General features: G+C 39.4%; 1 protein-coding gene across 1 annotated transcript in view; it reads right to left on the reverse strand.

The window, feature by feature from the left end:
- The window catches only part of dph1 (diphthamide biosynthesis 1), a 109,782-nt gene that overhangs the window by 13 nt on the left and 91,560 nt on the right, over positions 1-18,209 (reverse strand). Inside the window, exons 10-12 of the mRNA XM_079885152.1 lie at positions 17,562-17,640; positions 9,329-9,463; positions 1-574 (exon numbers count right to left, since the gene is read on the reverse strand). The exon at positions 1-574 is cut by the window's left edge and continues 13 nt beyond it. Coding sequence (XP_079741278.1) covers positions 494-574; positions 9,329-9,463; positions 17,562-17,640 — 295 coding nt within the window. The 3' untranslated portion in view covers positions 1-493. The remainder of the gene's footprint in view (positions 575-9,328; positions 9,464-17,561; positions 17,641-18,209) is intronic.

An 18,209-nucleotide genomic window follows, 5' to 3' on the forward strand; every position in this document is an offset into this window, starting at 1 on the left:
ACCCACTCATCCTAACATAATAGGAAATAAAAAAGCCAGAGTCAGAATTTAGAATGAGTATTATCTTTCTTTGCAGAGGAATAATTCTGAACGCGCTCTCGCTTCCCGCTGTAATTTTGAAAGGATGAAGGTCACCAATGCAAAGTGGCTGGCTGCTCCTTTCAAAGTGAGAGACAAGATGATTATGTGTAACTAAAGCCACCCACACGCCGTAAAACGAAACACTGTGCATTCAGGGTCAGCGCTTTTTTCACCGGATTATCTCTCTCTCACACACCAGCGACATGTCAGACAGACACATACAGCCTTTCTTATTTTTTGTGTGTTCCTCTCACACAGACTCATTCATTCTCTCTCTCTCACTTGTGTTTTTGTGCCTTTCACTCATAGTGCAGATTTGATGAAGTGTGTTGTGGATACAGAGCTTTGATGTCCATAGCGAGATCTGATTGGCTTGCTTGTCTTGCTTGTCTCCTCCTGTGGTTGGCCGTGTTTATTCGGCCTGGCAGCCACAGGAGGCGCTCTGCTCACGGCCACAGCTCCTCACCTGCTGACCGGCATCTGAACCCGCCTTCTGTGGGAAGAGGACGAGAGATTATTAAACTCAAGCAAACTACAACAAGACAGAAGGTCGATTCTTGTTTCTGTTGTATTGGTGCACTTTACACATTAAACCACACGCTAAGTGCAGCAATTACAAGATATTGCTCCTTTCTGACTAAAGTTGATTCTGCGTAACGGAGAGAAACAAGATGAAGGATGAGTCTTAAACTACTTATGTCAGTTTGCAAAACACACACACACACAATGATATAAAACAGTCGATGATATATCTCACAGTTTTATGATAAAAAAATCCTAAACCTATCCATCACAGAAACATGTGCAAAACACAAGTTTTAAATAATAAAGGACCTCAATAGCAACCTGTGTGTTACATCAAGAGTGCAGCCATACATCTGTCGTGTTTTATAATTTAATTTCATAATCATTAGTCATTTATGTAGTTGACATTTGATTGATAATTTATCATCCAAGTGGATGCTGCACACTGGTGGTGGTTGAGGGGAGATCCCCTGATATGATTGTAAAGCTCTTTGGGTGTACAGTAGTACATATGAAAGCGCTATATAAATGCCTCATTCTATATGATTATTTGATTTCTATCTTAATCACTTAATCATCATTTTATTATTGTTATTCATTTTTGTCATTTTATGTTTTTATATTACTTATTATTCCAACTATTTCCTTGCTCTTGCCATGCTTGCTATTGTCGTTTAAATGTATGATTGTATTTCAAGGGATATTTTGTCTTCATGATTAAGAGATAAGAGAATTTCTCCATTTCAAAGTCGATGTTGTGAATCAGTCATTTTGAAATGCTTATGCTTTAATATAATATCACTTGCTGGATTACTGGTAAGATAAAGTCTGTGCATTGAACATTCAGATTAAGTTTGAGCATTAAAAAATCCAAAAAAAAGTCTGAGCATTAAAACATATGCAACTATGATTATTCAATAAACTGATATTTTTATCATTATCACTTCGTCTCCTGCTTCTGCTCTTCCCTGGCTTTCTAAATCAAACTCTCCAGCTGACAGAAGACTGGTAATAGAGTTTAGGTATCAGACAAGACAGGCTTTTTGGGGAAAAAAAAATGTATAATGGTTTCAACAAAAATATTAAGCAGCACAACTGTTTTCAACATTGATAACAATCAGAAATGTTTCTTGAGCACCAAATCAGCATATTAGAATGATTTCGGAAGGATCATGTGACACTTGAGACTGGAGTATATGCTGAAAATTCAGCTTTGCGTAACAGGAATAAATTACAATTTAAACTATAATAGAAAACTGTTATTTTAAATTGCAATAATATTTCAGAATCTTATTATTTTACTGTATTTGTGATCAAATAAATTCAGCCTTTTTAAATTCAAGATACTTTAAAAAGAAATGTAAAATTTTGAATTTTATTTACATATTTAATTATCTCAAGTATGATATTTCAATGGAAATGATCACTGTTAATAGTTATGTGAGGCATGAGAAACTTAAAACATCAACTGTAACAAATTGAAACTGAGTTTCAGTCTTGTGCGCTTGGCTTAAGGACTGTATCAGATTGTCTGACAAAGAAAATAATAACACTGACATAAGCTTTTCCTGACATGAAGCATATTAATAAACCAGCAGAACGCTAAACTGTCCAATTAACACTGACCCTTCAATATTGTAAGACAGGAAACATTTAACACGTTGCTGCTTTTCAACGATGATCCATACAAAGCTTGATAAACATAACACAGAACTCCTCTCCCATAATCCTCTTCTGTGGTGTGTTTTAGTGCAGAAACAGATGCCTGGATACTCTGTTAGTGCTTCATCACTAGGTGGCACTGTTATATAATACCGTATTCATTATAGCATACATCAATGTCAGAGACTGTAGTTCTCAAACTCTGTTTCTTATATATGTAGATTAAACTCTGAATATTGTGTACCGTTTATTAAAATCTGTCAGTGGTGACCAAACTCCCAGTCAGAAGTAATTCTTTATTATTAATATTTTAGAATAATAGTTGAAGGGGGTGTATATTGGAATGCACTGCTGCTTCAATGAATATGTAATGAGTGATTATAATCAAGGTATTAATCAATATGTTTACTTCTAAATATCAAATGAGTTGAATGACTTCTCTGGAGATTTTACTTTGTTATAGAAGTTACCAGTGTGATTCCAGAAATGAAATATGGACTTGATTTTGTGTTTGAGAAAGGTCTTCAACGTGTTAAAACATATAGAGGTCATTGAGGCCAATAGTTTAAGGGACCATTTCTTTATTAAAGGAGACATATCATGCTTTTAAATAGTTCCTTTTTACATATAAATCATACATTTGTAGTCTATATAAAGCGGAACTGCAATGCTTGGGTCTGAATTCCTCATTATTATAGCTCCACAGGCCCCTTTTCTACCCCTTTTCTGATGTGCGTCTGAGAGCAACTCGTTTTGGTGCGGTCTCTTTAAATACAATTGAGACACTTCATACCCCGCCCCCTCTCCAGGATGCAGAGGTTCAACTCCACCCCGTTCGGCCATTTTTGTAGTTTGATAGCAGAGATACGATTATCTAGCGGCACAGAAACTTTTTATTCACACGTTATTAACAAAATGTTAACAACGGAAGACTTGTCCAGCCAGCCTTACATGTTCGAGCCAGAGTCGGAGCCGGAGCGAGATGAAAATGAAGACGACGAACCTGCAGAACAACGTCTTCATATGGATGTATCGCAATGGTGTGTTACTGTATTTACACATGAAACTTTGGTCTTCCGACCTTTTACCACCGTGTCGATTTATTTTGATTAATATGTGCGAGGGAGAGAGAGCAAGACAGCGTCTAGTTTGGAGACGGTGTCTTGTTTACATTTTCGCCTGGCTCTGAAGAGAGAGAGAGAGCGCGCGTGCGACCGGGTCTCTCTCTCTCTGCTCGTTCTTTCAGTTAAACATGCGCCCTGTCACAAGCGCGGCAGTTCATCTACATTAGACGGTGTAATGAAGCATGTGGGTTACTACATCCAACAACCGAACATTTTAACTTACCCTCTCGTAACTTCTGCATCTTTTAGCTTGGACTACAAAATTGCAGCGAGAAATAAAAATGGCGGATTGCTCGAAGTGTTGGGCTGGAAGTCAATGTCCTTATTTGGCAGTTCCGCTGCAAATACTGTGACGTAATAGTTCACAAAACGTCATAGATAACAGAAAAATCGGAACAGGTTGAAAAATAAGGCCAAAACAGAATATAAATAGATCAACGAAGCACCTGAAGAGAATAATTTCAACTTTTCTGTACTTCTAAACACTCCAAATATACAACAAAATGCATTTAAGGGCTAAAAAAGTGGATTTAGCATGATATGTCCCCTTTAAAGCCTTACTTTCCAGTTAGACTAAAGTGTAGCTCTTCTTGAGAGAAAGAATGCATTATCTTGATGTTTTGAGACGACTCTCCTGTTTATAGTTAGAGCCTGGCCAAATCTAACCTTGGAAAAGCTGTGTGTCAGTGTGTGTGTGTTAATCTTGGTAAGGAACAGGCGGCCTATGAACTCCCATGTGAGTCTTGAAGCTGACTTCTGCTGATGAAACTGCAAACTATCTTCAGTAAAACTTTTCTTCAATTTATTATAATTCTGACTCCGGGTCTTCTTTCAAACATCTGGGGCCTCATTTATAAAACTTTGCGTAGGATTTGCATCAGAAGTGGCGTACGGATGAAACATAGGACGTGCGTACGCACAGAAATATTAGGATTTATAAAACCGTGCGCACGCACATCCTACGCAGTTTTCCCTTAATAAATCACAATCAATTCTAAATGTAGCACAGCTTTTGCGGCTTCATGTCACGCCCATAGTTGCCCATAAATAGTCCGTGAAACGCCCACAAGTTAATATTCATCGATTGCGAAATCATGGCAAACACAGAGAGGAAAACCAAGAAACGTAACTTCACTCAATGTGAAGTAGAAATTATCGTTGGAAAGAGGAGGAAAGAGGAGTAAAATGTTGTTTGAAGGGCACAGTGTGGGCATTACTAATGTGCGTCATGACGGCCATTGTACGTCATTACGTATTGTGATGGCATCATGGCATTTTATTACCATCCATTTGATTGCATCTGACAAGTTACAGATGTGTTATGAGGATGAATTGCATAACATGCTAATATTATTGCAGAACATATTTCTGAACATATTTCATATTCATTTGATTTTGTTTGTTTTACACTGCAGATCGATCAAACGGGTGTTTGTGTAGGCTGTTAATTGTAAGACTTGCTTTGTGAAGTCTTCATGTTATTTATGAGAGGCAGTATTGCCATTTCTTTTACACAACGGTCTACAGTTTCACACACTTTCACGTGTTTCTTCCATCTGCCGACAGTGTCGCCATTTCTCATTTCACCCGTTTTTGTGCGTACGCCTGGGTCAGAGCTTGCGTGAAGGACCGCACATTTTCCCATCAAGTTTGCTTTTTATAAATACCAATTATTGCGTAGAGAGCTGCGTAAGCCTTCTTTTGTGCGTACGCAACGTTTATTTATTAACATATCTTTATTGCGAGGATTAACCCCTTGAGATGAGACATCTCGTTTTCGAGGGGGTCCTCCAGTACATCAAAGCAAAAAAGAACCAAAACAGCAGAGCAAATATCACGGTCAAAGACAGCACAACAAAACACAACACCACACTCACACCAGCTCACAATGCTCAACCCCACCCCACCCAGCACGAACCCCACAAGTGACATGACAAAAAAAAAAACCCCACATGACTAGCATTACACAAGATCAAGGACTAAGAGTAACACAAACAAGAACATTGATGATGATAAATAACAATAATAATAATAAATAAATAAATAAAAAAGAGGACATAAAAATGAGAAATAGTAAACACATGACCAATAAAGTCCAAGGTCAAACAAACAAAACTAGAAACAAAGACAAATGTTCCGAAGATGTTCCCCGAGAGCCCTTCAGAACGCTGTAAGTGAAGTTAAAGAACGGATAGAAAATGGAAGATTATTCCAATCATATGGAGCCTTAAAACAAAATGCATACTTCCCTACCTGTCTTTTAACTCTAGGAACAACAAAAAAGATCTGATCATTGTGTCGCAGGCGAATTATAAAGCACTAAGTGTTGCTTGAGATAAACTTAAAGATAAACTGGATAATTAAAGTAAAAACTTTTAAAAATAAACTGTAACCAGTGAGACTGTCTCCTGACAGAAGGGGCAAACCAGGACAACTGTCTGTACAACACACAGCGGTGTGTCCTAAAGGGACAGCGGAGAACAAAACGGCAAAGACTGTTGTAGACCACATCAATGGAATGCAAACAAGAAGCAGTGGTGTTTTGATAAATAATATCAGCATAGTCCAAAATAGGCAGGAGCAGCTGTGAGACTATTCTTTTCCTGACCAGAAAATTAAAACAGTTAACAGATTGATAAAGTATTTTAAGACGAGAGTTGAGTTTGTTTGTCATTGCTTGTACATGAGTTTTAAAAGATAAATCAGTTTCCAGCCAAACACCAAGATACTTAATGGTCTCAGTTGACTCTAAAGGAGAGGAGTCGAGAAAACAAAGATTAAGGTTGTTTTCACCTATATCCAAGGCTTTTCTATGGAACAATAAAGAGTAGGACTTTGATTTATTAAGGAGAAGTTTATTAACCAGTAGCCACTGCTGTACAGAATTGAAGTCGTGCTGTAAAGAGAGGTTTATCCCGGAGATGGTGGGTTTACTACAGTAAATGACTGTATCATCGGCATAAAGATGAATATTACAGTCTGTACAGCATAAAGGCATATCATTAACAAAGATAGAAAATAATAAAGGTCCCAGAGAAGAACCTTGAGGAATGCCTTTCACTATGCCTGTATAATCAGACTGACAACCCCTGTAGGACACACCCTGACAACGATGATGAAAATAACTATTAAACCAAAGTAAAGATGATCTCGAGAGGCCAATAGCATGCAATTTATCCAATAAAAGATAGTGATCAACTAAATCGAACGCTTTGGAGAGATCTAAGAAAATGGCACCAGTACACAGATTGTCATCAAAGCTAGAAAATATATCATTAGAGAGTTTTAAGAGAGCAGTGGTAGTGGAAAAATATTTTCTGAAACCTGATTGGCATTGAGTAAGTAAATTATTATCAGATAGATAGTCCGATAATTGATTAAAAATTATTTTCTCAAAGACTTTAACCACACTATTAATTATTGATATTGGCCTATAATTGTTCAGAACTTGTAAGTCTCCACCTTTGTGCAAAGGAATGACTTTAGTACATTTCCAAGCGAGGGGCACTTCACAGGTATCAAATGACATGTTAAAAAGCACAGCCAGTGGGGGTGATAGTACATGCGAGGCAAGTTTAATAAACTTACCCTCAAGGCCATCAGGGCCAGGACCACTGCTATTGGAAAGCTTATTAATGGCCTGTTGAACATCCGTTGATCTGACCTGTCTAAATTTGAAAGAGCTACCGCAGGGTTGGCTATTAAGCCTCGGGTCTGCATCAAAAACATAAATGAGGCCCCTGGTCATTTATAAAAAAACGGTTATAAATGAGGCCCCTGGTCCTTGGGTCCTAAACTGTTACCCCTAACATAGTTAAAGCCACCAAACTAGTAAATAACACAAACCGAAGTAAAGGAATTATGTACAGAACAAAAAGTAAAAAATAAAAATAACACAATATTTATATTAATTTGTTTACAAAATGAACTAAATTGAATTACTTTTATCTGTAATTGTAATCAGATTAAATATTTTAAATATATTAAAGGACTACATAACTTTAATATAATATATAATGTAACTAACACTATGTAACTTTTGGCCCACTAACGGTTAAAAAAACAAAACTGCATTTTGCAGAAAAACATTGTTTTGGTTGTGTTTTGTCTCTGCGTGACTGTGCGGATGAATATGACCCTTCACAATAGATAACGCTTTACACTGAACTCTGTTAGAGAGCTTTATCTGTTCAATAAAATACCTTGCTCACCTGTTGTCACTTTTACAACATTTCAAATCCCTCAGTTCTTGTCATCTCTGAAAAGCCAAGCCAAAGTTGATTCTCGTTTTATTACAAGCTCTGTTGCATTCTCTTTTTGCCAGCAGACTCTTCTCTTTTTGCTGTTTTTTTACAAAAGGGTGATTCCCCAGAGGTCGGTATTGAGCTTGTCTGAGTTTATTATGAAATGTTAGACAAAAATAATGTTTTCGGACATGAAAGCTAGATGTTAACTTTTGTTTTGCTGTAAATTAATCACGAACACTAAACTTCCTATAATGTAAGCCCACTGGGAGACCGCAGACGGCTGTCATTCACTGAATTGCATTAACAGAAAGCCAGTTAATAAAAAATTTGTAATAAAAGTATTTTCCTAAAATAAGGTTTTAATAGTATTTTCGTACCGTGACCGTGGGGGCGGGAGCGTGAGTGACGTAGCGTGAGAACGGCGTGAGGCCAGGAGCGTGATTACTAATGAGCGACACCTGCGCAACGCACCAGTCTCACATCTCTCACAGAGGAGCTTTGGAAGCATAAAAGGAGGAGCGACAACAGTGAAGGACGAGAGAGGACCAGGCCTGGATTTTTCACGTTATGTTTTGTTTATATTTTATTATGTGTGTGTCGTCCGTGAGGGGCTGCCACCTTTACTTTCATTTTGTGTTTGTTTTATTATTAAAAGTTTGTGAACGTTCACCGGTTCCCGCCTCCTCCTTCCCATAACAACAAACCTCATTACAGTCTCATTCTAGCTTTTAATTGAAGAGGAGGACTAGAAAGGACGCAGTCTCGGTAGAATGCAGCCTTCTATTTGAGAAACACCCTTATGGATATGATAAGACACACATGGGTGAATGACGCAAGTACGCAATTTCCTGTAAAAACCATCCCGCCCTGTTTTGGAAGTAGGATTGATGATGTATTGGCTCATTTAAATGTTGTAAATTTTGACCAAAAAAAGTTACAGAGTGTAACTTTAATACAAATAAATTAATAATAAAATAGAAATATATAATAATAATAATTAATGCCATTAAACAAGGATATAAATGCAACTAAAATTATATAGGGATCAAAAAGTCAAGAGATGTTATTTCACTATTTATATTTATTTATAAAATTAACAAATCTCTATATTAAAATATTTAAAATTTTGATCATTTTAAATATAATTTCAATATTGAATTTTACAAAATCATATATGTTATTTTATATTAATAAAATATAAAAATAAATATAACAAAACAGTAAAACATTAATAAAAATGTTTTACATACAAAACATTAATAAAGATGCAACTCTAAAAATAAATAGTTTTTAATATTTTATTTCTAATACTACTGTAAATAACAGTAATTTCTGACACACACGGTCACTGTGATTTTGCCAAGTAAGACATGAACCTGGATCAAAATATTTTGTCTATCCTGGAACAACATTCCTGTCCCATAATTTTGTCCTAACCCTATCCCTAGCCCTTCCCCTTCCCCTGATTTTAGGGACAACTTGTGGGTAGGGTTAGGTTTAGGCCCTAAACCTAACCCTACCCACAAGTTATCCCTAAAATCAGCAGGAATTGATAAGCCTAAACTGTAAACTTGTCCCTCAAATCCGATTGGTTGCTTGGGTTGTTGTTCCAGGATCAACAAAGATGTTGATCCAGGAACATGTTGTACTTGGTGAAATCACGTTCACCACACACACACACACACACACCTGGGTGGGTTTGCGTGAAGGTCTTTTTGGTTGGTTGTCTGGGTGATTAGGAGTCCAAGCCCCCAGGCTCTGATTGGAATAGAAGTCCATAGGATACACTTCCTGCCATCCCACCTGCTGCAGCGCTACTGCTGCCTGAAACAGAGAGAGATCTTTAATTAAAGACAGCTGACAGCAGCATCAAACACTGTAGCTACAAGCCAGAGGAACGGTGAGAATCTTGAGAAAACAACATGGCAGTGCTGCCAACAGCTGACGGGTCGATACAAGCATACGATATGAGCGCAGTCGAATATCAAGGGAGATCTAGTCAAACACGACGCTTCTCATCTAAGAGGCAAAGTCACATGACTCTCATACCACAAAAAAAAAAAAAAAATCTCCCGGATGGCTTCTTGTATTACTGATGCACAAAGATCTCCCCCACTGGCGATATGCACAGAGCAGAGACTCTGAGTCGAGGTGAGATCCATGCTGTTCCATGTGACCTACAAATGCAGACGAATACATTAGAGGGCCTCTAGAGGAATGCAGGACTTCCTTGTGCATGTGGCTACATTACATAAACTCCAGCAGGATTTCACCAGTCAGACTGAGCTGCTTATATGAATAATCAATGCGCCAACGTGTTCGTCTCCGCCCGTGGGCACGTATACCCACTTCACAAGCGAGGCACGCTGTAACGTACGGCTCTAATACAGTGGGAGAAATGATAAACGCCCCTGCCTCCGGTGAAGGACTGTCTCTCTCCACTGACAGTACAACAATACCTCACAAACAAATGAATCTTCATAAATCTGTCTTAAATAGCCTTCAAAACCTAATACTACAGTTACTCGCTTTTATTGACTGGAAAAGAGACAGTCGAGAAGTTCTGGCCTGAATGTTTTTTTGTGAAAATTGAGGCTTCTGATATATAGAATGCATTTTATAATATAGACTCTTAACCCTACATAGAATTATTATTATTATTTTTAAAATTTATAAAATAAAAATATTCTAGAAAGAGATTGCAGAACTGTCAGAGCTTTGACCAAACTACTAGTAAGAAGTTTGGACCTACTCACACTTTATTTTTTATTAATATTTTAGAATAATAGTTAAAGCCATCAAACAAGGAAATAACACAAATGGAAGTAAGGGAATTATGTAGAGACCCCAAACAAACAAACAAACAATAAAAGTTTTTTAATAATTTTAACAATTATTTTTTTTTTTTTTTTTTTTTTTTTATTTTTTTTTTCAAGCAAATAGTGTGACAACAGAAAAAAATACATAATAATAATAATAATAATAATAACAACTTATACACTTATGCTTGAAATGGAGTGGGGAGAAGTAAAACTTGAACTTGATAAATGTTGTATTGATAACAAATAAATGAATAATAAAATATAAAAATAAACATATTAAAAAATTATATAATATTATATTAATATTTAAAGCCATCAAACTACAAAACAAATGGAAGTAAAGGAATTATGAAGGGACCAAAAAGTCAAGAAGACAAACACTATTTCACGATTTATATTTGTTTATAAAACTAACTAAACTTTAATCATTTTAAATAAAAATGTAATAATATTGAATATTATGAAAAAAAAAAATATCCTAAAAAAAAAAAAAAAAAAATCCTAATTAAATAAAAAGTAATACAATAAAACATTAATAAAAATAAACATTATTATTATACAAATAATAAACAAATAATTAGATTAATATAATGTATTAATTATATTCTTATTTAAAAAAAACATAATAATATTAAATACAAATATATTAATTTTTGTGTGAATATAGTCAATTAGTCATCTGGAAATTTAAACCGGTGAAAAAAAAAGTATGTTTATGAAATAAAAAAGATCTAGGATGAGCATTTTACTTACTATGGATGTGCTGCTAACATCAGTCTTTCGTTCTCTCTTCCTCCATCCATCATGTCCTTATTAACCCTGGCACATCCATCCCTCTTTCACTGGCTTTTCATCAGTGCTGTGCATAAGCTACCTTCTAATCCCAACACTGACATGAGAGGCAAGTGTGTCATTGACTATAAATATAACATGACACACACTGAAAGTCACTGCCTTCTCTCTCTTTCTTCACACTTCACTTTTACACTCCCTGAAGTCCTCTCATTTCTTTCTGACTCCACAGAAAGAGCAAACACAAGTATGAGATGCATTAAGGTGGCAGTGTCTGAGAAAAGCTTTACTATGAACTCCATGTTCAGATATTTAAGCAACCAGGCTGGGCAGAAACGCTGTTACACTACAAAACATCAGCATGTTATTGCTGCATTCTAATGTATTCTCATAATGCCATATTATACGTTTTTACACCAAAATGCACTGAGCTCCAGCGTGGGCCAAATGGCAATGAAAATAGATTATGGTGACGCACAATATCAGAAGCACATATGATTATGCAGTGCTACAATATGGCTCTACTGAGCATTGTCATTTTTCACTAAGAGATATGATGCCATAAACTCAACATAAATGATCTTCTACTGGAACAGTGGGTACATTGTCGCTATAGACCGATATATTGGCCGGGATGATTAATAGGCTGATATTTAGTCATTTTGAGAGGCAATGGCAGATAATATCTCGGTTACATATGGTAACCCTCGTTCCCTGAAGGAGGGAACGGAGAAGTACGTCGGACCGACTAATAGGAATCTCGCTAGAGAGCCCAATCTACTTAGAGTGAAACTAAACGAGCCAATGCACATTGGCATGCAATCATTTCCATCAGCTGTTCAGCCACGCAGCGCAGTTATATAATGAGCAGCAGGTGCAATTGCACTTCAGTTTTTTGCTGAGGAGACGAGCCGATGAGCTGGCTGCCCCGGCAGGTCACAGCAGATGTGGCGACGGGACATACGTCTCCGTTCCCTCCTTCAGGGAACGAGGGTTACCATATGTAACCGAGACGTTCCCTATCAGTCGATCACTCTCGATGTACGTCGGACCGACTAATAGGAATACCTACCAAAGTACCACAGCTGCTGCACCCCATCCAGCGCCCTGTGCAAGCCTCTACCCCTTCTTGTCTGGAAGGACGATAGGAGAGGGCTTACACAGAGTGTATCTGTCAATGTTGTTCCGTGATAACCCATACAGTGAGATTATTGAATAACACTGGGAAAGCGTGCCCTTTCTATGGAAGGGGAACGCTGCGGAAGCCACATTCACAAGGACTTATGTGGAAAAATACATATGGACAAGCCCAAAGGTTGTACTGCATATGAATACTGGGTTACTTAGCCCAAGGGAAAGACACGGGCTTCGATTAGGAGCAGCCGTGGAAGGGTACACATATGGGATCCCGTAGGGTCACATATATGGAACCCAGCCTAGACCCGGTTCTCAAGGATTCAACAGATAAAGGCCTGGCACTGGACACTCCGCCATGTCTGGGCTGAGGGTGTTGGAGGACTCACAGGTTTTTCACTCTGGAGCAATAAGGGTGCACAGTAGGGTGCAGCAAGCCGACAGAACCGGGCCTCTCAGTGCTTCTACCCGTTTAGGGTGAGAACACGGGAGGAGACCGGCTCTACACGTAGGCTATAAAATCTAGCTAACGTGTTACGTGTCGCCCAGCCCACAGCTCTACCGATATCTGTTAACGAGGAGCCATGTGCCAGCGCCCAGGAGGATGCAATGCCTCTCATGGAGTGAGCATGCAACCTGAGCGGGCAGGGCACACCTTGTGCTTGGTAAGCCAAGGCGATGGCATCCACTATCCAGTGGGCCATCCTCTGCTTGGAGACAGCCTTTCTCTTCTGCTGGCCTCAGTAACAGACAAAGAGCTGGTCTGAGGTCCTGAGACTTTGAGTTCTGTCCACGTACAGACGCAGGGCGCGAACGGGACAGAGCAAAGCCAGGGCTGGGTCTGCCTCCAGGGGCAGCGCTTGCAGGTTCACTACCTGGTCTCTGAAGGGAATGGCAGGATCCTTGGGCACATAGCCAGGCCGGGGTCTCAGTACAACATGGTTGTCACCTGGCCCGAACTCTAGGCATCATTCGTCGACCGAAAATGCTTGCAGGTCCCCTACCCTCTTGATAGAGGCCAGTGTAATCAGCAGCAAAGTCTTCGAAGAGAGAAGCTTTAAGTCTGCTGACTGCAAAGGTTCAAAGGGGGCATCATGAAGTGCTCGAAGCACCAGGGAAAGGTCCCAAGAGGGTATGGAGGGGGGTCGAGGAGGGTTTAACCGTCTCGCCCCCCTATGGAACCTGACAACCAGGTCGTGCTTTCCTACTGCTTTGCGATCTATGTGGTCGTGATATGCTGAAATAGCGACAGCATGTACTTTGAGGGTGGAGGGAGACAGGTTCCACTTCAAGGCGTATGCATGTCTCGTGGACGGTGCCCGTGCAGCAGTGATGGCGTTAAGTACCTCTGGGGTTAAGTTACCTAGAACCTCCGGACGCGGTGCCATAAGGTGCCCCATCTCTGAGTCAGAAGGTCCTTCCTCAGAGGAATTGGCAAGGGAGGGACTGTCACGAGGAGCATGAGTTCTGGGAACCAGGTCCGGGTGGGCCAATAGGGAGCCACCAGAAGGACCTTCTCCTCGTCCTCCCTGACTTTGCACAGTGTCTGCGCAAGTAGGCTCACCGGGGGAAACGCATATTTGGTGAGTGCCGTGATGCCGTGAAGCCAGTGCCGAAGTGGTCTCATATGGAGCAGCCTGAGCGGAGTTACCGCTGCTGCCGCTGCCATATGCCCCAGGAGCCTCTGAGAGAATTTCAGTGGGACCGCCGTCCTGCCTTTGAACGTGTTCAAGCAGTTCAGCACTGACTGTAGACTGAGGAGTGGCCCACGAGGCACTCAGGAGGTACGTCGGGTCCGCTTCAGTCTGCTGCTGACTGCAGAGAACTGCTGTTCTTAACAGTGTTGCCGAAAAGGCCACCTTGTGAGATGGGAGCATCGAGAAAGCGTACTTTGACGACCTCACGCACCTCTGCAAGGACAGCCAGGTGCGCTTCTGGACCACCAAGGTGGACATCGTCTGACCGAGGGTCTGCGCAGTGACTTGAGCATGGACAGTCGACAAGCGCAACTCAGTCCTGGCTCAGAACTACCCTCGTGCAATAAGAGTGCCTTGGCCTCGCATGCAGGGCAGAGGTGGCCTGCCAGAGGCACAGCCACCCCACCATTGAGGGTATTGAGAGAGGTGAAATCTTATGCAGAATTTGGCACTTTTGGTGTTCCATATTTTGGCACCAATATAGCTCCATACTGCTAAGTTTTCAATGCACATCCGAGAAAGACCTGGGAAAGCATGGCTGTCAGCTCTGAATCTGATTCAGCATAAGCACACACACTATTACAGTTGGAACTCATCCTCATTTCCAGAACGAAAGAGCCCCTCTCTTCGATGCAGCAATCGACATATGCCCTCAGCTGACAACCCGCGCTGCGAGACAGTGATCGTGGCCGTCAGTGAGGACAGGAGACGACCGCATCCGGAAACACACGGGTGGAATGTCATCTTTAGAAAGATGTAACTCACACCCATGTAAGCTCTTTCAGGGGAATGCTCTCCTTGGTACTGAAGCACGCAAGGGGAACGGTCGCAGTGGACACAGACAGGAAATGTACAACCTGTCGTGCGCGGTCTCTCTTCATGGTGGTCTTACCAGCCGTAAGAACGCCTAATGAACGCTCTTGGCGCACTGTTACCAACTGTGAAAACAGCCTTTTTGTTTTGCTCAGTAACACAAAAACAAAAGACAGAAAGAAAAAGTCGACCCCATTGCCGCGCTGTATCGCCCGCACCAGACACGAGAGATCCTCCTGAAGAGCTTGCTCGTTGTTTGATCACTCAGTATATTACACAGCATCGAAACTCTCGGCTCCGAAGCAAAAAGCTGAAGTGCAATCGCACCTGCTGCTCATTATATACCTGCGCTGCGTGGCTGAAGAGCTGATGCAAATGATTGTACGCCAATGTGCATTGGCTCGTTTAGTTTCACTCGAAGTAGATTGGGCTCTCTAGCGAGATTCCTATTAGTCGGTCCGACGTATGTTGAGAGTGAACGACTGATAGGGAACCATTTCTGCTTGGCCGATCAACAGAAGTGGAAGATTCTTCTTGTGGCAGAATGAAGTCAACAGCATTGTCAATGGATAGTGCACATAGTGAATTTAAGTAAATATAATGTATAGGTGTAATATGTCATGTGTTGCTGTTCATCTCATTTTAAGACCTGCCTAGGACCAGATGGTTTTTATTATGTCCTGATGTGTAAAACCATAGAATTCAATTGGGTGTCCTTTCTTTTTCACATGACAATTTTTAGTTGTCATTACTTCCGTCTGATAAGTAAACCTCATATTAAATAATCCTTCTAATGTGCTGATTGTCACTCAAGGAACCTTTTTATAGGCAGAGTTGCGAATGGTTAAGTGTGGAAACAGCCAAACATCGTCTCATTTCTTTCAAATAACTGCACAATTTCACATTTTAGTTTTAAAACTGACCAAAACCAACACATTTCAAGAAACTCATCTGTGTTTCTTTTAAGAGATGAAGGCTATTTCATGCACTACTGTCTTGAACAAAGACAGCAAACTGGTTCTAACCAGGACAGAGAGAGAAATGAATGGCTCAGATGAACAACAACAAGAGGACAAGCACACCAGAGCCTGAAGTAGAGTCTCAGCTGGCAGCTTCATTGAACAGTTCACACTAAACACTAGCTTCTGACCTTTAGGCAGAGTTTCAAAGAAAGAGTCACATCTGATCTGGCAAATGAGCAGAAAAGGGCTTTAGAACAGGATAAAGAACATAGAGATAACACATGGCAAACAATTATTAAGGATGGCTGAATCTAAGATTCGGAAATTGTTTGATTGTAATTCCATCAAACTCACGGGAAGTGCGACAGTGGCTATAGTGATATAGCCTACAGTTTGGAAACATTACTATTTTTTAATGTTTTTGGAAGTCTCTTATGCTCATCAGGCCTGCATTTATTTGATTTTAAAAAAAAAAATCATAAAAAAACAATAATGTAAAATATGATTACAATTTAAAATAATGGTTTTCTATTTTAATATACTTTAAAATATAATTTATTTCTGTGATTAAAAGCTGAATTTTCATCAGCCATTACTCCTTATGGACTCCTTACTTGGAAACAGTTGTGCTGCTTAATATTTTTTTTGGAACCCTATTGATAAATATAAAGCAAAACAAAAGTTCTTTCAATTTATACCTGAATTATTATTATTTTTTTCATTTATATTTATTTAATGTATAATTCATTTTAGAAATTATAATACATATTTTAGTTATGACTTACAATTTTACATGTGTTATGTGCATTAATAAAAAGTAAGTAAAGTAATTTGTAACATTACTTTTATGTTACAGGTCAATTATATTATCAAAAATCACAGTAAACAAAGAATCCTTGGTGAATAAAAATATCACGCATATTAGCATTAAAACGGCTATCGGACACCTCGATCTCAAGGTATCAGTATAGATTTTGGTATCAGCCACAGAAAATCCCATATCAGTCGACCACCACTACATTATGCTTGTGATATTCCTGGTGGACTAAGTGAAAAGAGAAACAGGAATCCTAATGAGGTCTATCTGCAGATAAAACCCGCCAGATGTTCTTGTTTTGCATCTGGGAATGGGGAATAGGGATTTAACCGAGACACCTATCCCAGGAAAAACGCTTGGTGTGTGATTCTGGCTAAGTCCTGTTTTGGCATGACATGAATCAAGATGAGCACAAGCTTCTGGTGATGTGAGAAAGAAAGACATGTTTGGAGAGGCGCTGCAGCCAGTCGGCCAGTGGGAGGAGCTACTGTTCCACCCTGAGCTGGCCAGCTCATCCCGCCTGTCTCTAAGGAGTAGAGATGGTGAGTAAACAAACCCTGTTCCTTCACATAGCACGAAGGTGTGTGCATAGATGTTTGTTTGCAAGTGCAAACACATACACACGTTGTACACACAAATGCATTCAGAGCCTTTATGTCCCAAAGGCACTCAGAAATGTCCAGAAACACGCATCACAAACATGGCTGGCAGCATTTCGACTGACGGGGCAGAAGTGAACACCTGCAGTGGATGTGCAGTTATGTGTGCCTTGTGTTAAGGGAGATTAAGTTTCTTATGGTGAGTGTAGGTCTTTGTCTTTTCTTTCATATTAAAGTATAGTTGATGGAGGACTGTGCTGTGTGCATGCATGTAAGTCTTGAGTACCTCATATGGAGACAGCAGAGGTTTGGAGAAAGCCGTTCCCCAGTCGATGGAGAGGCGAGGGCAAGCGATCTGCACCCACCTATATACATATATATATATATATATATATATATATATATATATATATATATATATATATATATATATATATATATATATATATAGAGAGAGAGAGAGAGAGAGAGAGAGAGAGAGAGAGAGAGAGAGAGAGAGGTAGTTAAACAAAGTAGTCAAAATTAAAATGCTTGCAAACCATTTTACTTGAGTTATGTGATTATTTCAGAGTGCGTACAACATGCAGGGCTTTTCATTCAACAACTAAAACTTGTCTTGGAAGGCTGAGTAAATGTGACAGAGTGGGTTTGTTATTAAGAATGATATATAAAGTGTCCTTGGGGAAATTTGTTAAAATTGAAAGGGGGTGTGGTCTCCTCACTGTGATTGGTCGAAGAGAGTGTTCAAAAGTCATTTTGGAGATGTAAGTGTAAATATGTATATGCACTGATGAATTGATCACAATAAGACAAGGAACGTGTTTAAGAAAGCAAATACATCTATGATTTCATGTTCACTGTAATTTGCATATTGTAACCATTAATTATGAATTATGAATATTATTTAGTATTATTTATTATAGTATTTTTCATT

This window comes from Squalius cephalus (assembly GCF_949319135.1).
Source record: "Squalius cephalus genome assembly, chromosome: 11".
In the NCBI taxonomy this organism is placed as follows: domain Eukaryota; kingdom Metazoa; phylum Chordata; class Actinopteri; order Cypriniformes; family Leuciscidae; genus Squalius; species Squalius cephalus.